The following is a 23,177-nucleotide window of genomic DNA, read 5'->3' on the forward strand; positions in this document are numbered from 1 at the left end:
AAATCCCAAGGGCAGGAAGAATGTGGATTTTCTACCTAGGGCACTAGGAGCCATAGAGTGTGGCGCTGGGAGGGGCACAGATATATGGGCAGGTGGGAAGTGCTGGGGTAGTCCCACTAAAAAGGGACCGTTGAACGGGGGTGTCTGTATATCTACCTGAGACTTTGGCATTTACAGTCACAGCACATGCAGGGAGAGTCAAATGCCAATGTCACAGAGTTTGTCAGGGACAGGGCTAGGATGTGACCCCTGGGAGAGGGATTCACCCAGGAATGCAGTTTTGTTTTGCTGTAAGAGCAATAGGGAGCCATGGAGGGTTTGTGAGCAGGGGAAGGGCATGATCTGGGGAGCAGTGGGCCGACACCAGAGATCAGTGGCTCAGCCAGCCTTTCATGGAAGGCCTTCACCGTGGCAGCAGGCCCTCTGGATTGTCAGCTGCAGCCCTGTTTTGCAGAGGGGGAGACTGAGGACAAATGAGCATGGGAGAAGGTTCTTTCCCTGCTACAGATGTCAGGGCAGTGGGTGTATGTAATAGGGGGTGTGTAGGTGTTACTGGGTGTAGCCGTGGCTGGGGACGAGGGGGCAGCGCCTTTACCGAGTGTGTGCAAAGGTGTGTCCCCGTGCATATGGGGTGGCTCAGCACGTAGTGACAGCAAGTGGAGACTGTGGCCCCATCCCCACTTGGGTCCCCAGACTCAAGAGAATCTGTACCCCGCATGAGGCTTGGGCTGCATACCTGGGGGTCATAGGTGACCACTCCCATACTCATCACCGTCTCTGGTGGTCTCAAAACCACCATCTCCCCTGGTCTCAAAACAAGTCCCAAGTCCACCCACTTTTCTCCATAGCTTCAATATTCCCCTCCCAGACACCGTCCCAGACCCTTACTGGCCTCCTGCTACCTTCATTCCTGTCCCCCAACAGTCTGCTCCCCATAGCAGACACAAGGGGGTTTACAAACGTAGTCCACATCATACCCTTTCTCTGCTCAAGCACCCTCCATGGCTCCCCATTGCTCCTACAATAAAATTGCACTCCTCCCTGCAGCCCACAAGGCTTATGTGGTCAGCCCCACTGGCATTTTGCCCTCAGTGCTGCCTCAGAGAGTTGTGCCCTTTGCCTGGGACACGCTTTCTGCATAGCCAGCTCCTTCCTCCTCCATTTCTGGCTGGTTGCAGCATTACCTCCTCTGAGAGGCCTCCTGGCTAAAGTTGCCCCTTGCAGTGTTCTCTCCTTTCTCTTCCCTTCTCGGCCTTGGTATTTGAAATTATCTTTTTTTTTTTTTTTTTTTTTTTTGAGACGGAGTCTCGCTCTGTCACCCAGGCTGGAGTGCATTGGTGCGATCTTGGCCCACTGCAACCTCCACCTCCCGGGTACAACTGATTCTACCGCCTCAGCCTCCAGAGCAGCTGGGAATACAGGCATGCACCACCATGCCCAGCTATTTCTTTTGTATTTTTATTTCTTTTTTTTTTTTTTTTTTTGAGACAGAGTTTCACTCTTGTTGCCCAGGATGGAGTGCAATGGTGCTATCTCAGCTCACTGCAACCTCTGCCTCCTGGGTTCAAGCGATTCTCCTGCCTCAGCCTCCCAAGTAGTTGGGATTATAGGGACGTGCCACCACGCCCGCTAATTTTGTATTTTTTTTTAGTAGAGACTGGGTTTCACCTAGTTGGCCAGGCTGGTCTCAAACTCCTGCCCTCAGGTGATCCGCCCGCTTCGGCCTCCCAAAGTGCTGGGATTACAGGCGTGAGCCACCACGCCCAAACGAAATTATCTTGCTCATTGAATTGTTTCCTGTTGGCTGGGCACGGTGGCTCACGCCTGTAATCCCGGCACTTTGGGAGGCCAAGGCGGGCGGATCACCTGAGGTCAGGAGTTTGAGACGAGCCTGGCCAGCATGGTGAAACTCCGTCTCTACTAAAAATACAAAAAAATTAGCTGGGCGTGGTGGTGCAACACCTGTAATCCCAGCTACTCGGGAGGCTGAGACAGGAGAATCGTTTGAACCCAGGAGGCGGGGGTTGCAGTGAGCCGAGATGGTGCCACTACACTCCGCCATACTTGGCCTCGCCCAGGCTGGGTTTTTTGTTTGTTTGTTTGTTTGTTTGTTTGTTTTGTGATGGAGTCTTGCTCTGTCGCCCAGGCTGGAGTGCAGTGGCGCGATCTCGGCTCACTGCAAGCTCCGCCTCCCAGGTTCACGCCATTCTCCTGCCTCAGCCTCCGGAGTAGCTGGGACTACAGGCGCCCGCCACTACGCCCGGGTGGTTTTAAACCAAGGTTGGGAAAAGCCGGATGGAGGTTGGGTGTGGTGGCTCACGCCTGTAATCCCAGCTACTTGGAGGCTGAGGCAGGAGAATCGCTTGAACCCGGGAGGCGGAGGCTGCAGTAAGCTGAGAGTGCGCCATTGCACTCCAGCCTGGGCAACGAGAGCGAAACTCTGTCTCAAAAAAAAAAAAATTTGTCTCTTTAGCTATGAAGCCTGGTCCCCAGCATTGGGCCTGGACTGGGTCCCAAAGTGTCCTGTGGCCCAGGAAGGGGCATCCCTCATGATGACACTGCCCCTGACTTGCCTGGGCTGTCATGACAGGAGGAAGCATTAATTCAATCCTTACGGTGGGAGACACTTCTGCTTCCATAGTGAACACATATTGTACCCTCAGCCCTGTTCCAGGCTCTGTGTCTCAGATTTTATTCTGTTTTCAGTATGGGGGATGTTACGCATGGGGAAACAGAGGCCTGGAAGTTAGCCTGATGCTATCGTTTAGAGATAAATTATATATAGATATGGAACACATACCAGGTGCCCTTGGAAGCGCCCCCTTACATCTGATTTGTGTAATTCTCATGTCAGTTCAGTTTTCCTCCAATTTCACAGTTGAGGAGACTGAGGCTGGAGTTCAATCAGGTGGCTGATTCCTAACTGAGGCACGGCTGATGGCCTTTCCCGCCACACACAGACAGAGCATGTCAGACGCCCCGACTCAATTTGCCAAACACACCCTCTATGCCAGTCCGGTGCTGGGAGCTGCTGGGACCCTAAGGAGCCCCCAACCTGGGGAAGACATAGCCGGACAGACAGGAAAGCGGGTTTTTCAGAGGAGAGGACGCAGTTTTGCCAGGCTAGATTCCAAGCATGAGGCCAGGGTGGGCGTGGTAGCATGAGCCGGGCCAGGACGCTGGGGTGGGTCTTGGGTGCCGCACTGAGAAAGGGTCAGTGCTCTGGGAGAGAGGAAAAAGACAGAGGGAGCGATTAGATTTACATTTTAGCAGAAAGGAGCCAAAATGCCTGCCCCTAGCTCGAGATTAAGGTGTTGCCAACGCCCCGCCCCCGCCGCCCGCGGTCGTAGCAACGCCCGGCCTCAGCCGCCCGCGGCCCTAGCAACGCTCCGCCTCTCCGCCCGCGGCCATGGCAGCGCCCCGCCCACTCGCCGGCACGCGGGTCCGCCGGCCTCGCTTCCGCGTCGCTCGCTCCGCCTCCCGACAGGCCCCGCCCTCAACGGCCCCGCCCCCGCACTCGCCTGGGCGGAGTTCCAGTCGCGCTCGGGGGCGCGCGCTTCCTTCTCGCCGCCCCCCCATCCCCGCAGCCCCGTGCGCCCCCCTCCCTGTCCGGCTCCGCGGGGCTCCTGGGGCCGATCCCACCGCCGAGGTTCGCGCCCCGCCGCCGCCGGCTGCGCCCCCGCGCCTTCCCGGCCTCGGGCGGCAGCGGCGGCACAAAGGGAAGCAGCATGTCCGACCCCAGCTACTGGACGGCGGTGGCGGCTCCCGGCCATCGCAGCCGCCTGGCAAAAGGCGCGCTGCTGCAGCGCTCCAAGAGGTAGGGGGCACGGCGCCGGCGAAGGCTCGGCGGCCAGCCGAGCAAACAGGAGTTGCCAGAAGTGTGTCCTGGCCGCGTGGCGCGGACCACGGCGAGCGTCTGTCTGTGGCAGCAGTGGGAAGGGGGGAGGACGCCTGTGGATCGAGGTGTCCCCTGGGTTCCCTGGCACCCACCTTTCGCCCCTTGTTCCCTGGACTGGGGTGTCTGTCCGCCAGCGTCGCAGCTGGGGTGGTGACAGACAGGAGTGAGTTGAGACTGAGCTAGGATTTGAACCCGGGTGTCCAGGGCTGGGCAGAACCAGGGAGGAACTTCTTGGAAAAACTGAGGCTGATCTGCCCCTGGGGGCCCATTCGGCAGAAATGTTGGCTCAGAAGCAAATATTTACTGCACGAGGCTGGCATTTGGGTGGGGTATCAGGAGTCCAGATAGTTGGGGTTAACCCCCGCCAAAGCCTCACCGCTCTTGGAGTCTCAGTTTCCCCTTTTGAAAAGCAGAGAGGATAAGTGAGGGCTGTGGATTCTACCAGACCTGGGTTCAAATTTCGACTCAGCCACTACCAGGCTGTGTGACCTCAAGTAGCTCCTTAACCTCTCTGTGCTTGGGTTTCTCATTGGTGCTGGACTGGGGCAAAGTCTGGGCGGTGGGACTAGCTACCGAAAGACCTTGAATGCTGAGTCCAGGGCTTAAACTTACCTCCAAGATCGTGGGGAGCATTGGAGGGGGAATATGGGTGCCAGAGGGATGAGGTGCAGGAGGCTGGCTTCAGGCCCCAGCTTTCTGCCACATTCTCTCTGTTGTGTCCTGGGTACCAAGAGAGGATGGTTCTCAAATGGCAACTTCTCGAGGTCCTGGATCTCCTCCAGGAAGAGTTGAACAAACAGTCGGCCCTGCATAGATGCTTGGGAAGTGAACAGATGATGCTTAGTTCTCCTTTGAGGCCTCACATTTGGCCGTGCTTTCAAGAAGACCTCGCCCAAGAACAGGAGGGAGGGCAACGAAGTGTTTTTCCCAAATGCTTTTGGAAGCAGCAAGTGATACAGCAGGATCGGGGAGGGAGGGTGCTGGTGGTGCAGTGTGGGGGCGAGGAACCAGGTGAGGGGCTGGGAGAGGATGTGGAGACAGCCAGGTGAGCGTGCATTGAGGGGTTGGCAGGAAGTTTTGCAGAAACCTGTGGGTTTCACTTTTGCTTCTGCAGCTCAGGCTGGGAGACAATCACTGTGACTGTTGACATCTGTGGCTTCAGTTTCCCAGTCTGGAAAATGGGCTCAGCTGGTCATTCCCAACTCTGGGGCTTGTTGGAATTGGCAGATGTTGGGGATGTAATTCACTCAGGAGGCACTGGCTGCCCTCCCGGCGTGAGCCAGGCCCTGTGAGCATTGTCTAGGCAAAGACAACAGTGTATGTACCCGAGTCTGGCCCAAAGCTGAGCACTGGATGTGGTAGGTTTCACCCTTCAAGGTAGAGATGAGGAAACTGAGGCTCAAGGGGCAGCCACATGTGGAGACGTAGACAGGCTGGGCCTCTTCTCCCTGCCCACCTTGTCACCTGTGTCGTTTGATGATCGTACGCTTGTTCTCCCATGGATTGACCTGCTCCGAGCATCCTGCCTGGGACCCCATTTCTGCACCTCGGAGGCCCTGAGACTTCATCTCTCCCTCCCCGCGAAGTTCTCCCGCCGCTGAGCTGCGTTGGCGGCTTGGGGTGTGTGGGCTGATGCTCTTGTGGAGCAGAGCTGTTGCTGGGCAACTGCTCTGGTGGGGCGGGGGACGGTGTCGCTTCCACCTTCCTTCTGTCAAGGTGTGGGCTGAGGCCAGGGCCCAGGTGGGAGAAGAAGCCAGGCAGGGTGTGGGAGACCTGGGCCAGGGATCTGGTGGCCAGAAGGGAACTGGGACGGAAAGAGGAAAACGTGGGCAAAAGTTCAGCAGAAGAGGCAGGACTGTGAAACAGTTTGCATTTAGGGTTTCTAGTTGGGTCGCATTGGCATTTTAGGGGCATCTTGAGAAGAAGGAGGGTTGTCAAGAGATGGGAGCAGGGGCTTCAAGAGGGGTATATAGGATGCGGTGTCTCAGCCCATATCTGGGCTCCAGGGTGTGTTTGGTTCACCTGATTTGCTGGTGCTGCTGGCAGTAGCCATGGTACAGGGAAAAGTGTGGGGGTGGGACTGTGACACAGAACCCTGAAAAGCTGGTCCAGGGGCTCCTGGCCATATGTAGTGTCCTCCATCAGGCTAGAAGCACTTCATGCCATTGCTATTAATAACAACACTGCCAATAGTTTGTGTTTGTTTTTGTTATTGTTTTTGAGATGAAGTTTCACTTGTGTCGCCCAGGCTGGAATGCAATGGCGCTTTCTCAGCCCACTGCAACCTCCGCCTCCTGGGTTCAAGTGATTCTCCGCCCCAGCCTCTTGAGTAGCTGGGATTATAAGCGTGCACTACCACACCTGGCTAATTTTTGGGTTTTTTGTTTTGTTTTGTTTTGTTTTTTGAGACAGAGTTTCGCTCTTGTTGCCCAGGCTGGAGTGTAACAGCACGATCTCGGCTCACCACAACCTCCACCTCCTGGGTTCAAGCGATTCTCCTGCCTCAGCCTACCAAGTAGCTGGGATTACAGGCATGCATCACCACGCCTAGCTAATTTTGTATTTTTAGTATAGAAAGGGTTCCTCCGTGTTGGTCAGGTTGGTCTCGAACTCCTGATCTCAGGTGATCCACCCACCTCGGCCTCCCAAAGTACTGGGATTACAGGGATGAGCCACTGTGCCCAGCCTTGTTTTTGTTTTTTTAAGAACGAGGGCCTTGTGCTGTCACCTAGGCTGGAGTGCTGTGGCACCATCATGGCTCACGGCAGCCTTGACCTCCTGAGGCTCAAGCGATCCTCTTGCCTCAGCTTTCTGAGTAGCTGAGACTACAGGCGTGCACCACCACACCCAGCTAATTTTTAAATTTTGTATAGAGACGGGGTCTTGCTATGTTGCCCAGGCTGGTCTTGAACTCCTGGCTTCAGAGGATCCTCCCACCTTGGCCTCCCAAAGCACTGGGGTAACTGGCGTGAGCCACCATGCCTGGCCAGCAGTAGTGTCAATAATAAGGAATGTTAGTTGAGGGGTGACTCCCTCCTGGGCCTTGAAGACCTGGCTAAGGGCCATGGGGGAACCCAGCTGGGGGCAGAGTGGGAGTGGCCATGTCCAACATCCCATCCTTCTCCAGAACGGGCTGCGAGTGTGATTTAGGCTGGGCAGGTGGCTTAGCGCGGGGCCCTGGGCAGCCACCTACCCTGTCCCCTTTTCCCCCCACAGCTGCCGCAGCGGGAACCGCAAGAGCTTGGTGGTAGGAACGCCCTCCCCGACCCTCTCCCGGCCCCTGTCACCATTGTCGGTCCCAACGGGTGAGTGTGGGAGCAGCCAGCGGGTGCTGTGTCCTGCCTCTGCCCCGCTGACTCAGTTTCCCCGCCTCCTCCTCAGCAGGCAGCAGCCCCTTGGATAGTCCTCGGAATTTCTCGGCTGCCTCTGCCCTAAATTTCCCCTTTGCCCGGAGGTGAGTGATTGCCAGCTTTGGGAGACAGTGTGGGCACCACGGGCAGGGGTTGGGCAGGGGCACGTGCTCGGTGGCTAGACCTGGCTCCTCATTCATTTCATTCACCTTTTCCCCTCCCCTGGCCCGTCTGGTGGTGGTCTCCCCCTCTGGCTCCCATTCCCTGCAAATGCATGCCATCTTGCAGCCACATCCCACGCATGGACAGGTAATTTCAACCAGCCCAGGGGGTGGGGGGTCATGGGGGGATATAGCCCTAAGAATCATTAACTCACTAAAGAAATCATTCATTCATTCACTTAACAAGAGCTGATTGAGCACCTGTCATGTGCCAGATGCTTGCATTTCATTTATTTATTCATACAACAACATTCATTAAGCACCTGCTGCGTGTATGCTCTGTGCTGCGGGCTGAGGGCATGGTCGCAAATGGGCGGCTGGCCCTGAGCCCCTGGGGAGCCCTCCGTTTGGTGGGGGGTGGTCAATGTGTGCCCCAGAAGCTACAGCTCAGAGGTTGAAGCTTTGACAGGGGACACAGTGGCAGCTGGAGTCACGGGGGGGCTTCCTGGAAGAGGTACCTAAAGAGAGAGAACATGCAATGGACTTGGTCAGCCTGTGTCTCTGTTCTTGGTTATTTTCAGGAGATCCTTCCTACAACAGGGCCAGAATATGCTGGCCACAGTGTCTGTTCTTAGTCCCCACAAACCACAGGGGCCAGGCCTTCCTTCCATCTGTTCTTGTTCCCCTCTCCAGGGCAGACGGCAGAAGATGGTCCCTCGCGTCTCTCCCATCTTCCGGCTATGGAACCAACACACCCAGCTCCACCCTCTCGGTACCCATAGCCCCACCTTGGCAGGTGGACAGGCAGATGCCGGGTTGGGGGGGGACACATCTTTGTGTGTTTTTTTCAAGGTGTTGGATAGTTGTGCAGTCAGCAAACATACTAGTTACTTCCTCCATGCACGCCCCATTCTGGGAAATGCAGGGTCCCCTGAGAAGACCCAGCCTTGGCCCCAAAATAGTCCCCAGTTGGGGAGATACAGATATCCTCAGCCTATGGGGTCAGGGCCTGACCAGAGGGGGACTTGGGGCTGCCCAGGGGTACAGGCAGAGAGGACTTCCTGGAGGAGAGGGCATCAGAGCTAGGGTTTTGAGGGATGCATAGGAGCTAGGCAGGAGAAAGGATGTTACCTTCTGATGGCCAGCAGGCAGCCTGGGCCTTGAGGGGTGGTGCTGGGTTCCTGGCCACAGCACTGACGGTGAACTCATGGCTCTAATCCCCACCACTCTCTACCAGTCAAGCTCATCCTCCCGGGAACGTCTCCACCAGCTTCCCTTCCAGCCGACGCCGGACGAGCTGCACTTCCTGTCCAAGCACTTCCGCAGCTCAGAGAATGTGCTTGATGAGGAAGGCGGCCGGTCACCCCGCCTCCGACCCCGCTCTCGCAGTCTCAGGTGGGCCGCGACCTCTGGCCCCAGCCCCGGCCCCTCCCTGGGCTGGTGTGGAGGCCCAAGTTGTGGCTCCTCCTTCACCCCAGCCCTGACCCTGCCTGAGCCTAGCCTCTGATTCTTGTCCCTCAACCCTGGCTCAGATCCCCCAACATCCTCCCCTGGGGTTGGTCTCAGGTCCCATATCACAAGCCAGCTGTCTTCCTTTCAGCCCGGGCCGTGCAACGGGGACCTTCGACAATGAGATTGTCATGATGAATCATGTGTACCGGGAGAGGTTCCCCAAGGTGGGCAGCGCCTGGCGGCTGGACCAGCCCCTGCACTTCTTTCCACATTGCTGTCCCTCCATGGAACTCTGTCTTCCTGGCTATGTCCCCTTTGCCAGTCTGTTCATTTCTGTCTTTCCTTCCCCTTCCGTTAAAAGATGTCGTTCCTCCTGCGCCAGCCCTCCCACCCGATCGCCCCATTGCCCCATCTCCTCTCTCCCCAACCATGCCTCTCCTGCCCCATTCTGCGTGTGTCACTCCAGCCCCGCCCTCTGACCAGGTCACCCCGTCTCGCCCCACCCAGGCCACAGCACAGATGGAGGGCCGTCTGCAGGAGTTCCTGACAGCCTACGCGCCTGGCGCCCGGCTGGCGCTGGCTGATGGCGTCTTGGGTTTCATCCACCACCAGATCGTTGAGCTGGCCCGAGACTGCTTGGCCAAGTCTGGCGAGAACCTCGTCACCTCCCGCTACTTCCTAGAGATGCAGGAGAAGCTGGAGCGGCTTCTGCAGGATGTGCGTGGTTTTTCGCATGTTGAGGTTTTGCATGCAGTGGGACGTGGAGTGAGGGGGGTCCCCAGGCCAGACGGTGCTGAGGACCTGTGGGTGATGCCATGACCCACCTCCCCCAGGCCCATGAGCGTTCGGACAGTGAGGAGGTCAGCTTCATCGTCCAGCTTGTCCGGAAACTGCTGATCATCATCTCACGGCCAGCTCGGCTGCTGGAGTGTCTGGTAAGTTTCTTTTTCTACGGCCAGCTTGGGGTCCGGGCAGAACTGAGATTGGGACCACAACAGTCCTGCCAAGATACAGGTGACAGTTCCCATCGTGTAGGGCTTTGAGAGGAACACAGGGTGCTGTTGGGCTAGCGTGGGCTTCCCTAAGGAGGCAGCGGGAGTGGAGACCCAGGGGGTGAGCTGGGAAGGGTGCTCCAGGTAGAGGGAACAGCATGTGCAGAGGCCTGCAGGTGGAACCAAGCCCCAGGTGACCAGCCCTCCTGTGCCCCTAGGAGTTTGACCCTGAGGAATTTTACCACCTGCTGGAGGCGGCTGAGGGCCATGCGCGGGAGGGCCAAGGCATTAAGACTGACCTTCCACAGTACATCATTGGGCAGCTGGGCCTGGCCAAGGACCCCCTGGAGGGTAAGCCGGGATGGGAAGAGGAAACCAAGGCTGGGAAAGGCCGGATGGAGGCCGGGCACGGTGGCTCACACCTTTAATACCAGCACTTTGGGAAGCTGAGGCGGGCAGATCGCTTGAGGCCAGGAGTTCGAGACCAGCCTGGCCAACATGGTGAAACCTCCCCCCTCTACTAAAAATACAAAAGTTAGCTAAGTGTGGTGGCGCATGCCTGTAATCCCAGCTACTCAGGAGGCTGAGGCACAAGAATTGCTTGAACTCAGGAAATGGAGGTTGCAGTGAGCTGAGATCGCGCCACTGCACTCCAACCTGGGCGACAGAGCGAGACCCTGTCTCAAAAAAAACAAAAAAAGAAAGAAAGGGCAGATGAAGCCAGGATTCAAACCCAGGCCCATCCGATTCCAGAACCACCACACTGTTCTTTGTCTCTCTGTGGCCTTGCTCTTAGGTCACCTGTGGGAATCATGCTGAGACCCTCTGATCTTTTGGGGTCCAGGGGCCTCAGTGTCCTCAAATGCCAGGTTAAGATGGCCAGGAAGCCTGGGGACCAGTGTTAGCAGTGGCCTTCCCTTTGTCCTGCAAATTCACAAATGACTTTACCAATTTCTGTGGCCTTTACTGTGGCCCAGAAAGTGGACTTGGAGTCAAACAGGACAACCCGTAGGTAAGAAGACGGTCAAAAACTCCCACAGCCAGCCGGGTGCGGTGGCTCACGCCTGTAATCCCAGCACTTTTGGGAGGCCGAGGTGGGTGGATCACAAGGTCAGGAGTTCAAGACCAGCCAGGACAACATGGTGAAACCCCATCTCTACTAAAGATACAAAAATTAGCCGGGTGTGGTGGCGTGTGCCTGTAATCCCAGCTACTCATTTGAACCCTGGAGGCGGAGGTTGCAGTGAGCCGAGATCACAGCACTTCATTCCAGCCTGGGCAACAGGGCGAGACTCTGTCTCAAAAAAAAAACAAACAACTCCCACAGCCAGCCAGGTGCAGTGGCTCACGCCTGTAATCCCATAATCCCAGCACTTTGTGAGACTGAGGCGGGTGGATCACTTGAGGTCAGGAATTCAAGACTAGCCTGGCCAATATGCGGAAACTCCATCTCTACTAAAAACAAATATTAGCCGGGTGTGGTGGCATGTGCCTGTAGATCCCAGCTACTTGGGAGGCTGAGGCAGGAGAATCGCTTGAACTCAGGAGGCAGAGGTTGCAGTGAGCCGAGATCACGCCACTATGCTCTAGCCTGGGCGAAAGAGTGAGCCTACATTTCAAAAAAAAAAAAAAAAAAGATGTAGCTGGGTGTAGTAGTGCGCGCCTGTAGTCCCAGCTACTCAGGAGGCTAAGGTGGGAAGATCGCTTGAGCTTGGCAGGTTGAGACTGCAGTGAGCTATGATTACACCACTGTCCTCCAGCCTGGGTGTCAAAGCCAGACCCTGTCTCAAAAAGAGAAAAAAAAAATTTTTCCACAAATAGCCATGATAAGAGGAACTGAAAGCTGGAGCATTGAACTTGGACCTAGCCTGGTCCAGCAGTAGCCAGGGGGAGGCTCTGGGAGGAGGCAGTGTTCAAACTGAGGCCTGGAGGGCAGGAGGTGACCAGGTTGCAGATCCAAAGGAAAGAGTGAAACAGGCAGCATAGGCATAGACCCTAAGGTTGGACCATACCTGGAGTGAGACTGACCTGCCACTGTCCCCATTGAAAGCTGGGGAGGCCCAGCATGGTAGCTCACACTTGTAATCCCAGCACTGTGGGAGGCCAAGGCAGGAGGATCACTTGAAGCCAGGAGTTTGAGACCAGCTTGGGCAACATAGTGAGATCTCGTCTCTATTAAAAAAACAATTAGCCAGGCATGATGGCACATGCCTATAGTCCTAGCTACTTGCGGGGCTGAAGTGGGAAGACTGCTTGAGCCCAGGGGTTTGAGGCTGCAGTGAGCTGTGGTCGCACAACTGCACTCCAGCCTGGGCGACATAGCAAGACCCCATCTCTACAAAAAGTTTTTTTTTTTTTTGAGATGGAGTCTCACTCTGTCGCCCAGGCTGGAGTGCAGTGGCACGATCTCGGCTCACTGCAAGCTCCACCTCCCGGGTTCACGCCATTCTCCTGCCTCAGCCTCCCGAGTAGCTGGGACTACAGGCACCCACCACCACGCCCGGCTAATTTTTTGTATTTTTAGTAGAGGCGGGGTTTCACTGTGTTAGCCAGGATGGTCTCGATCTCCTGACCTCATGATCCGCCCGCCTCTGCCTCCCAAAGTGCTGGGATTACAGGCGTGAGCCACCGCGCCCGGCCTACAAAAAGTATTTTTAAAAATTAGCCAGGCATGGTGGTGAATGCCTGTAGTCCCACCTACTTGAGAGGCTGAGGTGGGAGGATCGCTTGAGTTTAGGAGACTGAAGCTGCAGTGAGCCATGATGGCACCACTGCACTCCAGCCTGGGTGACAGAGCAAGAGCCTGTCTCTGAAATAATCATACTTGGCCGGGTGCGGTGGCTCACGCCTGTAATCCCAGCACTTTGGGAGGCCAAGGCGGGCAGATCACCTGAGGTCAGGAGTTTGAGACGAGCCTGGCCAACATGGTGAAACCCTGTCTCTACTAAAAATACAAAAATTAGGCTGGGCGTAGTGGCTTATACCTGTAATCCTAGCACTTTGGGAGGCCGAGGCAGGCGGATTACCTGAGGTCAGGAGTTCAAGACCAGCCTGGCCAATGTGGTGAAACCCCATCTCTACTAAAAATACAAAAGTTAGCCAGGTGTGGTGGCTGGCGCCTGTAATCCCAGCCACTCGGGAGGCTGAGGCAGGAGAATCTCTTCAACTCAGGTGGTGGAGGTTGCAGTGAGCCGAGATCGCACCACTGCACTCCAGCCTGGGCGACAGAGTGAGACTGCATCTCAAAAAATAAAAATACAAATACAAAAATTAGCTGGGCATGGTGGCACACGCCTGTAATCCCATCTACTTGGGAGGCTGAGACAGGAGAAGCACTTGAACCCAAGAGGTGGAGGTTGCAGTGAGCTGAGATCACACCACTGCACTCCAGCCTGGGTGACAGAGCGAGACTCCATGTCAAATAAATAAATAAATTAAATAATCATACTAATAAAAAATAAAGCTGGGGAAACTGAGGCTCCAGGCAGATAAGGCTGAGCAGGGAATCAAACCCAGGTGTACCTAAGGCCAGATCACATGTGGTCTGTGGCTGGACCATGTTTGCCAGGCATTCGCTAGGGGCTGCCCCTCTGCCAAGGCCTGGGGCAAGAACATATTGGACCCTCCACCTGGGCTGCACCCTGAGCTGAGGAAGATGTTAGGAGCTGACACCCAGGGGGCCTGTGTCTCATCCCGTCTTCACAGGCTCAAAGCTCAGAGCCTGAGTTTGATCATGACTGAGCACTTCAGAGCCAGGGCAGCCCACTGGCCCTTCTAGAAGGTTCCTAAGTCATTGCTTCATCCAGCCTCCCGGGTGTGGCTTCATGACAGTGTCATGGGAGCTGGTCAGGGGAGGCACCGCATCCCCAGCCTGGGGTGAGAACTCTAGAGGCCTCAGGAAATTGCTGGGTGATGCAGGGTGAGGCAGGGAGGCTCCAGCTGAGCCTCCTCCCTCATCTTGCAGAGATGGTGCCACTGAGTCACCTTGAAGAAGAACAGCCCCCAGCACCTGAGTCCCCGGAGGTGAGTAGCAGAGGCTGGGGGACCCCCGCTCATCTTGTTCTTTCCAGAGTGGACCAGGCACCCGCAGAAAGGGCTGGGTTTGCCGAGGTCTTGCATGTAGCTTAATTAGCATCGGTGACTTTGGAGGCAAGGTGACGGCACGTGGGACTGCCCTGCCTTGGAAGTCGGGTGGGGGCAGTGCTGGAGGGGCACTGGAAAGGTGAGTTTTGCAGGACGTGTAAGAATTTCCCAGGAGGAGGGCACAGCTGTGAGCAAAAAAGTACAGAAAGTCAGAAGCTGAGTTGGAGAAGTTTGGACAGGGGAGGAGGTAGCATCGGGCACCAGGACCAGTGGTTTGGGCTTGGGGGCAGGAGAAGCCTTCCCAGCTCTGCAGCAGGGCAGGACCCTAAGCCCTTCCCATCCCCTAGAGCCGCGCCCTGGTCGGCCAGTCACGGAGGAAGCCATGCGAAAGCGACTTTGAGACCATCAAACTCATTAGCAACGGAGCCTATGGGTGAGTCCCTGAGTCCTGCATAGACCCATTTCACAGATGCCTGAGGGGATGGTTGAGGCCCAGGCAGCTCCTGCATCCCCCTCCTACCCCAGCAGGGCTCACACATTCATCCTTGAATGGGCAGAGATGGCACCTGAGGACTGGAGCGGGAAGTGGAGACACGCCATAGCGAGGTTACAGCCTCATGTGTGCTCTGTCCACGAGCCAGGCCTTTACCTGCCCCAGGTGTAGGGCGTTCTAGGGGCTTGGAGGCTGATCAAGGAAATAGATGCCCACCCAGTGGGAGTAGCACGCAGTGAGCTTTATTTAGGTGCTGCTTTGAATGGCAGGCTTGCATACAAGGGAAGTCCCTCATAGCATAAGCCCTTTGGAGGCTGAGGTTCCAGGAGTCACCATCAAGAGGGAGAGGCCGGCAAGGGAACTCCCCGGGCAGAGGGGGATCAGAGAGGGGGCTTACGTGTCTAGGTGATGTTGTTCAACAGCATGGGCATTCAATCTCTGGGTCAGAGACTCCCTGCAGGGCGGTAGCAGCTTACGGTCTTGAAATCCACAAAGTTCATCTTATCCATGCCTCAGAGATGGTGCAGTTTCACGAGTCTGCAAAGCAAACAGGCTCCCAGTGGCTAAAATTTTGCTTACTTGGTCTGTGTGTAAAACAAATGGATGTGTAAAACTTTGAGCTTGGTGCTAGCGGTCTTTTAAAAGAGCTAGACCAGGTGCGGAGGCACTTTGGGAGGCCAAGGTAGGAGGATCGCTTGAGGCCAGGAGTTCAAGACCAGCCTGGGCAACATGGCAAAACTCCATCAATACTAAAAATAGAATAATTAACTGGGCGTAATGGCACATGCCTGTAATTCCAGCTACTTGGGAGGCTGAAGTTGGAGGATCACCTGAACCCAGGAGGCAGAGGTTGCAGTGAGCCGAGATCACCCCACTGCACTCCAGCCTGGGTGACACAGTGAGACCATCTCAAAAAAAAAAAAAAAAAAAAAAAGAAAGAAAGAAATACACAAGCAGCCAGGTGCAGTGGCTCTCGCCTATAATCCCAGCACGTTGGGAGCCCGAGGTGGGAGGGTCACTTGAGGCCAGGAGTTTGAGACTAGCCTCCGCAACATAGCGAGACCCCATCTCTACAAAAAATTTAAACATTAGCCAGGTTCTGTTGTGGGAGGATCATTTGAGCCCGGGGGGTGGTCAAGACTATAGTGAGCCATGATCTCATGACTGTGCTCCAGCCTGGGCAACAGAGTGAGGCGCTATCTCAAAAAACATAAAATAAGATAAAATAAAAATAAAAGAAACATACAACCTAGAGGCCAATATACAAGGGCCATGTGCAGCCCATTTATATGGCCCCCAGCCATGGTGGCTTAAACCCAAAGGTGGCTGCTCTGGGAGGGGGACCAGGTAAGGAGAAAGGGTGGCCCAGGTGGAGGGCACAGCACAGGCAAAGGCCTGGCAGGTTGGGATCTGGGCTCAAGTTGAGCTGTAGTGCCTGCTGGGGCCTCGATCTCCGGTCCCAGCAAGCCTGGCCCTCTGTCCCCAGGGCCGTCTACCTGGTGCGGCACCGTGACACACGGCAGCGCTTTGCCATCAAGAAGATCAACAAACAGAACTTGATCCTGCGTAACCAGATCCAGCAGGTCTTTGTGGAGCGTGACATTCTCACCTTTGCCGAGAACCCCTTTGTGGTCAGCATGTTCTGCTCCTTTGAGACCCGGCGCCACCTGTGTATGGTCATGGAATACGTGGAAGGTACGTTCACTGGGGCTTGCATGCCTCCAGCGACGGGGAGCTCACCCCTCCATGCCTGGGAGAAAATTTTTAGACCAAGTTGAGGTCTGTTCTGTCCTCCATGAGGTCTCACCTTGCTTTGGGGAACCCTCAGGAACCCCAGTCTGGGGTAGGGAGCCCAGCCATGGGGGTTTAGGGCTGGAGGAGCCCAGACAGGAGTGTGTGAGGATGGGACCCTGGAGGCAAGAGGCGGGTGGCCATCCTAGGTGGGGGGAACTGATGGGCAGAGGCCTGGAGACCAGAAGTGAAGGCAGGGAGATGTATGGTTCAGGCAGGTAAAGCACTATTACCAAAGTACCCCCAGGCGAGAGAGCGAACATGCACTTAGGAGACGCCAGCTGTATACAGCACTAATTGCTGCCCTGTTGGGGAGAATCAGAAGGCAGGGTCTCAGCTTGGCGCGCTGGCTCACGCCTGTAGTCCCAGCACTTTGGGAGGCCGAAGTGGGCTGATCGCTTGAGGTCAGGACTTCAAGACCAGCCTAAGCAACATGGCGAAACCCCCATTCACGCCTATAGTCCCAGCTTCTTGGGAGGCTGAAGCAGGAGATTCGCTTGAACTCTGGAGGCGGAGCTTGCAGTGAGCCGAGACTGCGCCACTGCACTCTAGCCTGGGCAACAGAGTGGGCAACGGAGTGAGACTCTGTCTCAAAAAAATAAATAAAAATTTAAAAAATAGGCCAGGCGCGGTGGCCAACGCCTGTAATCTCAGCACTTTGGGAGGCCAAGGCTGGTGGATCACGAGGTCAAGAGATCGAGACCATCCTGGCCAACATAGTGAAGCCCCATCTCTACTAAGAATACAAAAATTAGCTGGGTGTGGTGGTGTGCGCCTGTAATCCCAGCTACTCTGGAGGCTGGGGCAGGAGACTCGCTTGAACCCGGGAGGTGGAGGCTGCAGTGAGCCGAGATCGCGCCACTGCACTCCAGCCTGGCGACAGAGCGAGACTCTCTCTCAAAAAGAAAAAAAAAATTAAAAAATTAAAAATAAATGAAGGTAGGGTCTGCCCCTTCCCTCTCCCCCCGACCCTCCCCTCTGAGATAGAACAAACTGGGGACTTTTTGCAGGAGGTAAAGCGAGGAGGATGCGTAGGCATTGGGCATAACCTAAGGGGCGGGCGGGGGGTGGGGGTGCCCCGGGCCTCATGACTACATCCGCCCTTCTCCCAGGCGGCGACTGCGCCACGCTCCTGAAGAACATGGGCCCGCTGCCCGTGGACATGGCCCGCCTGTACTTCGCCGAGACGGTGTTGGCGCTGGAGTACCTGCATAACTATGGCATCGTGCACCGTGACCTCAAACCAGACAAGTGAGCTGAGCTAGCATGCGCGGGGCCTCGCGGAGGGCGGGGCCAGAGCGGCTGGGGCGGGGCCAGAGAGGATCGGGGGCGGGGCCAGAGAGGATCAGGGGCGAAGCCAAAGAGGGGCGGGGCGGGGCCAAAGAGGATCAGGGCAGAGCCTCTGAGGTGCATCCCGGGACCCTTCAGGAGCCCCATCTGTCTGAGCTCTGTTGGTACCTCCTGACAGGAAGGCAGGGAATGAGCGCATGGTGAACATCTTGTGTGTACAGAGGAGAGGAGAGCAGACACTTAATAGGCGTCTGCTGTATGCAGGGGAAGGCCGGTGTACTTATGGAGGTGCTGCCAATCAAGGGGAGAGGATGTACACTTAGGATGCACACACTGTATACAGGAGAAGGGGCTGTGCACCCAGAGCTGCTGCTGCACAAGGGGAGAGAACATGCACTTATAAGACACCAGCTACATACACAGAACAGGATTATGCAATTTGCGAGACCTTACATGTAAAGACAGTGACCGTGCATGTCTTGAGCACCTGCTGTATATTAGTGCAGGAAAGCAAGGAAGAGAACGTGTTTACTGAGCGCCTTAGGATGTTTATTTTATTCTAGTATGTGGTAAGCACCTACTGCATGCCAGACCCTCTGTGGGCAACTGCGAGACACAGGGCCACCTGCTTTGAAACCCCTGTATTATTTTCTCCTCTGCATTTATTGAGTGCCTGCTGTGTACAGGGAAAAAGGAATGCCCATTTATCAAGTGTCCTCAAGATACGAGGCAAGAACTGACATTTCTCACATACATGTGTGGAGATGTGAACATGAGTGTTAAGAGCCTTGCATGTAGGCCAGGCTTGGTGGCTCACACCTGTAATCCAGCACTTTGGGAGGCCAAGGCGGGCGGATCACCTGAGGTCAGGAGTTCAAGCCCAGCCTGGCCAACATAGTTAAACCTTGTCTCTGCTAAAAATACAAAAATCAGCTGGGAGTGGTAGTGCGCACCTGTAGTCCCAGCTACTCAGGAGGCTGAGGCAGGAGAATCTCTTGAACCTGACGGAGGTTGCAATGAGCCAAGATCGTGCCACTGCACCCAAGCCTGGGCGACAGAGCGAGACTCCATCTTAAAAAAAAAAAAGCGCCTTGCATGTTTTCAGGGCATTTTGCAGTTGGCAAGTGGCTTAGAAAACAGACATGTATTTGGCACCTGCTGTATACCTGGGCCTGTGCTCAATGCTCTAAGGAACTCAGAAGTATGAATAACTCCTTACACACTAACGTTGGGTTTCTATATCACATTTTCTTGGTTGGCATGTACTTGTTAGGCACCAGGTGTATACAAAATAGGCAGAAGAACAGTTATTAAGCAATGACTGTGTACCTGGCCCAGAACACTTTATCTTTATTTATTTATTTATTTTTTGAGACAGGGACAGTCTTTGTCGCCCGGGCTGGAGTACAGTGGTGCAGTCTTGGCTCACTGCAACCTCCGCCTACCGGGTTCAAGCAATATTCCTGCCTCAGCTTCCCGAGTAGCTGGGATTACAGGCATGCGCCACTACGCCCAGCTAATTTTTTTTTTTTTTTTTTTTTTTTTTTTTGAGACAGAGTCTCGCTCTGTTGCCAGGCTGGAGTGCAGTGGTGCGATCTCGGCTCACTGCAACCTCAGAGTCCCTGGTTCAAGCGATTCTCCTGCCTCAGCCTTCCAATTAGCTGGGATTACAGGCATGCGCCACCAAGCCCAGATAATTTTTGTATTTTTAGTAGAGACGGGGTTTCACCATGTTGGTCAGGCTGGTTTTGAACTCCCGACCTCAGGTGATCCGCCGGCCTCGGCCTCCCAAAGTGCTGGGATTACAGTTGTGAGCCACTGTGCCCGGCAAATGAACTCATTTTTAAAACTCTCACACAAGTACAGTATATACTGCTGTTTAAGTTTTCCTATGGACTTAAATATATAAATGTTTTGCTACATCATAGTGTCTTATGCACCAGCTGTATGAAGTCGCATTTCTGTGCACCTTCTGGGTGCATCTGCCACTTAAAAATACATTCCAGAGAATTCACTGTGTATAACCATCATTTAATGAACTATGTAGTCAGTACCTCCTGTTTGCTCCAGCTCTGTAAAGAAACAATTCTGTGCCGGCACTTTGGGAGGCCGAGGCGGGTGAATTACCTGAGATCAGGAGTTCAAGACCAGCCTGACCAACATGGCAAAACCCCATCTCTACTAAAAGTACACTAAAAAATATATATATATATACACACACACATATACACACACACAGTAGAGACCAGGCATGCTGGCTCACACCTGTCATGCCAGCACTTTCAAAGGTGGGAGGATTGCTTGAGGCCAGCAATTCAACACCAGCCTGGGCAACATAGCAAGACCTTATGTCTACAAAAAAAGCCTTAGCTGGGTGTGGTGGTGTGCACCTGTAGTTCCAGCTACTTGGGAGGCTGAGCAGGAGGATCGCTAGGGCCCAGGAGTTGGAGGCAGAGCTCTGCCCATCTCAGGCGGAGCCAAGGTCTAGGGCAGAAGGGGAGGCCAGGCACCCCAGCCCCCCAGCTCTGAGCACACCCCTAACCTGCCCACAGTCTCCTCATCACCTCGCTTGGCCACATCAAGCTCACGGACTTCGGCCTGTCCAAGATCGGCCTCATGAGCATGGCCACCAACCTCTATGAGGGCCACATCGAGAAGGACGCCCGAGAGTTCATCGACAAGCAGGTGGGCGGGCAGGTGGGTGGGCAGCCCCGGGATGCCTCCTCCTCTCTCCTGGGACCTCTCTTGGGCTGGGGGCTGGCCTCAGTTTCCCCATTCTCCCTGGCCCAGGTGTGTGGGACGCCGGAGTACATAGCCCCCGAGGTGATCTTCCGCCAGGGCTATGGGAAGCCAGTGGACTGGTGGGCCATGGGCGTCGTCCTCTATGAGTTTCTGGTGGGCTGCGTGCCTTTCTTTGGAGACACCCCCGAGGAACTCTTCGGTCAGGTGGTCAGCGGTGCGTTTCCTCCACGGGCCCGGGTTTGAGCTGCAGCCCCACCAGAGCTCTGGGCAGCGGTCCTCCACCCGCATGTCAGGGAGAGAAGCAGGAAGAGGGGAGGGAGTTGGATGCCAGGTGGGGAGGCGGTGGGTGCTGAGTGAGGCGGGTGGCTGGATTAATTATAGGGTCACAGAGGCTTCACTGAAGTGACATGTGAGGCTGGGCACAGTGGCAAACACCTGTAATTCCAGCACTTTGGGAGGCTGAGGCGGGAGGATCATATAAGGTCAGGAGTTTAAGACCAGCCTGGACAACATGGTGAAACCCCATCTCTACTAAAAATACAAAAATTAGCCGAGCATGGTGGCGGGCACCTGTAATCCCAGCTACTTGGGAGGCTGAGGCAAGAGAATCACTTGAACCCAGGAGGCAGAGGTTGCAGTGAGCTGAGATTGTGCCACTGCACTCCAGCCTGGGCGACAGAGCGAGACTCCATCTCAAAAAATAAAAAAAAGAAGTGACATGTGAGCAGAGACCTGCAAGAACCTGAGAATGAGAGGAAGCCATAGAGACAGAAAAGAGAAAGGTGGCTCTGAGCATAGGGCACAGCTGCGGCAAAGCCTGTCAGTAGGTACCAAGCCTGCCACGTTGCAGGGGCAGAGGAGGCCAGTGGCTTGGAGTACAGTGAAGTGAGGGGAAATGGTGGATGGTACTAGAAAGGGGTACCCTGCCTTCTCCCTCCCTCCCTCATTTTACCTCCCTCCTTCATTTTAGATGAGATCATGTGGCCAGAGGGAGACGAGGCCCTTCCAGCAGACGCCCAGGACCTCATCACCAGGTTGCTCCGGCAGAGCCCGCTGGACCGTCTGGGCACTGGTATGTAGTGTGGGGGAGAACCCAGGTGGGTGGCTCCTTCAGGCCCTGGGACCCAGGAAACGGAGGGATAGCGCCTGGGGTAGACAAGAGTTCTACTTGGGAAGCTGCATGGAGGAGGGGGTTTGCAGCTAGGGTTTTGAAGGATGCACAGGAGTTCTCCAGGAACTATCACAAGACCTTGGAAAGAATAGAAAGTAGCTGGGTCTGGTGCCCATACGGAGCACTGAGCCTGAAAATGATGTGAGGCTGTGAAGTCACCAGGACCTGTGTCAAAGGCCCAGCCCAGAAGATCCCACTGTCCCAGTTTTCCCAGCCACCTGGTTAATCATTAAGGGACCGTTTGAGACTCATGCAGCCACCCATCACGTGGCCACTATGGCTCCTGTTCATGACTGAGTCTTCGCTGTGGGAGACGGTTGGGTCCAAGGTCGGGGATCATCACCTGCTCTGTGGAGCAGAGGTGGGAGAAGCCCGGGAAGGAGGCCCTCGTAAGGCTCTGGGCTTTCTCTAGGCGGTGTGGTCCCAGATGGCAGCAGAGAGAAGGGCAGAATCTTTGGAACCTGGGCAGCCTGGGTGCTTTTTTATTTTTTTGAGATTAGATCTCACTCTGTCACTCAGGCTGGAGTGGAGTTGCACAATCTTGGCTCACTGCAACCTCCGCCTCCCAGGCTCAAGCGATCCTCCCACCTCAGCCTCCCGAGTAGCCGGAACCACAGGCATGGGCCATCATGCCGGCTAATTTTTATACTTTTGGTAGAGACGAAATTTCACCATGTTGCCCAGGCTGGTCTCAAACTCCTGACCTCAAGAGATCTGCCCGCCTCAGCCTCCCAAAGTGCTGGCATTACAGGCATGAGCCACCATGCCTGGCTGCTGGCCTGGGTTTGAATCCTGGCTTGGTCCCTCTCCAGGTTCCTAAATGACAGCGGATTTTTGTTCCCATTTTTCTGGTTCTTTTTTGTGTTGTTGTTGTTGTTGTTGTTGTTTTTTGAGACAGAGTCTTGGTTTGTTGCCCAGGTTGGAGTGCAGTGGTGCTATCTCAGCTCACTGCTGCAATCTCCACCTCTCAGGTTCAAGCGATTCTCTTGCCTCAGCCTCCCGAGTAGCTGGGAATACAGGCACCAGCCACCACACCTGGCTAATTTTTGTGTTTTTAGAAGAGATGGGGTTTTGCCATGCTGGCCAGACTGGTCTCGAACTCCTGACCTCAGGTGATCCTCCCTTCTTAGCCTCCCAAAGTGCTGGGATTACAGGTGTTAGCCACTGCGCCCGGCCCATTTTTCTGGTTCTGTGTTGTCCCTACCCTGTGTCCAGCATGGGCAGTGGGGGTGGGGGGGCATCCTGTGGCAGGTGAGGTGAGGACCTGCAGGGCTCAGTGGGGCATATCTGCAGGTGGCACCCACGAAGTGAAGCAGCACCCCTTTTTCCTGGCCCTGGACTGGGCAGGGCTTCTCCGACACAAAGCCGAGTTCGTGCCCCAGCTCGAAGCCGAGGATGATACCAGCTACTTTGACAGTAAGGAGGGGTCCCCCTGGCGGGGGGAGGGCGGAGGGGCTCTGCCATCCCTCAATCCCTGGGGGCAGAGGGCTGTGTGCCAGGCATTCCACCCGAGCTTGGCACCTCACCCTAGGCCTGGAGCTTCCGACTTCCTGAGCCTTCCAAGAATCTAGGGCGTGTGTCGGCCACCCCCTGGCTGGATTTCCTGTGTGTCTGGGCTCAGGAGGCCACAGCATCCCTCAGGCTTCAGAAGGAGAAACCAAGTCACCAAGTGTGGCAGACCCTTGTCTGGGGTTCCCCAGCAAGTTGGGCCTCCTGGGTGTCCGTCCCTGACCAGGCACGGGGCCCCATCTGTT

At 55.5% G+C, this 23,177-nt stretch overlaps 1 protein-coding gene across 33 annotated transcripts in view; it reads left to right on the plus strand.

The window, feature by feature from the left end:
- Positions 1–23,177, plus strand: part of MAST3 (microtubule associated serine/threonine kinase 3) — a 53,938-nt gene that overhangs the window by 17,072 nt on the left and 13,689 nt on the right. For 7 of the 33 annotated variants that reach the window (XM_063701805.1, XM_063701812.1, XM_063701816.1 and 4 more), the window contains 16 exons: positions 7,115–7,203; positions 7,280–7,352; positions 8,103–8,181; positions 8,647–8,804; positions 9,010–9,085; positions 9,369–9,578; positions 9,695–9,796; positions 10,072–10,204; positions 13,818–13,876; positions 14,284–14,369; positions 15,916–16,124; positions 17,333–17,471; positions 20,063–20,195; positions 20,301–20,466; positions 21,223–21,324; positions 22,717–22,839. In XM_063701805.1, coding sequence (XP_063557875.1) covers positions 7,115–7,203; positions 7,280–7,352; positions 8,103–8,181; positions 8,647–8,804; positions 9,010–9,085; positions 9,369–9,578; positions 9,695–9,796; positions 10,072–10,204; positions 13,818–13,876; positions 14,284–14,369; positions 15,916–16,124; positions 17,333–17,471; positions 20,063–20,195; positions 20,301–20,466; positions 21,223–21,324; positions 22,717–22,839 — 1,937 coding nt within the window. Of the gene's footprint in view, positions 1–3,469; positions 3,818–7,114; positions 7,204–7,279; positions 7,353–7,536; positions 7,558–8,102; positions 8,182–8,646; positions 8,805–9,009; positions 9,086–9,368; positions 9,579–9,694; positions 9,797–10,071; positions 10,205–13,817; positions 13,877–14,283; positions 14,370–15,915; positions 16,125–17,332; positions 17,472–20,062; positions 20,196–20,300; positions 20,467–21,222; positions 21,325–22,716; positions 22,840–23,177 lie in introns of those variants that run through there. The other 26 variants (XM_063701803.1, XM_063701810.1, XM_063701814.1 and 23 more) reach the window with 11 other exon arrangements.

The sequence above is a fragment of the Gorilla gorilla genome, chromosome 20 (genome assembly GCF_029281585.2).
Source record: "Gorilla gorilla gorilla isolate KB3781 chromosome 20, NHGRI_mGorGor1-v2.1_pri, whole genome shotgun sequence".
NCBI lineage: Eukaryota > Metazoa > Chordata > Mammalia > Primates > Hominidae > Gorilla > Gorilla gorilla.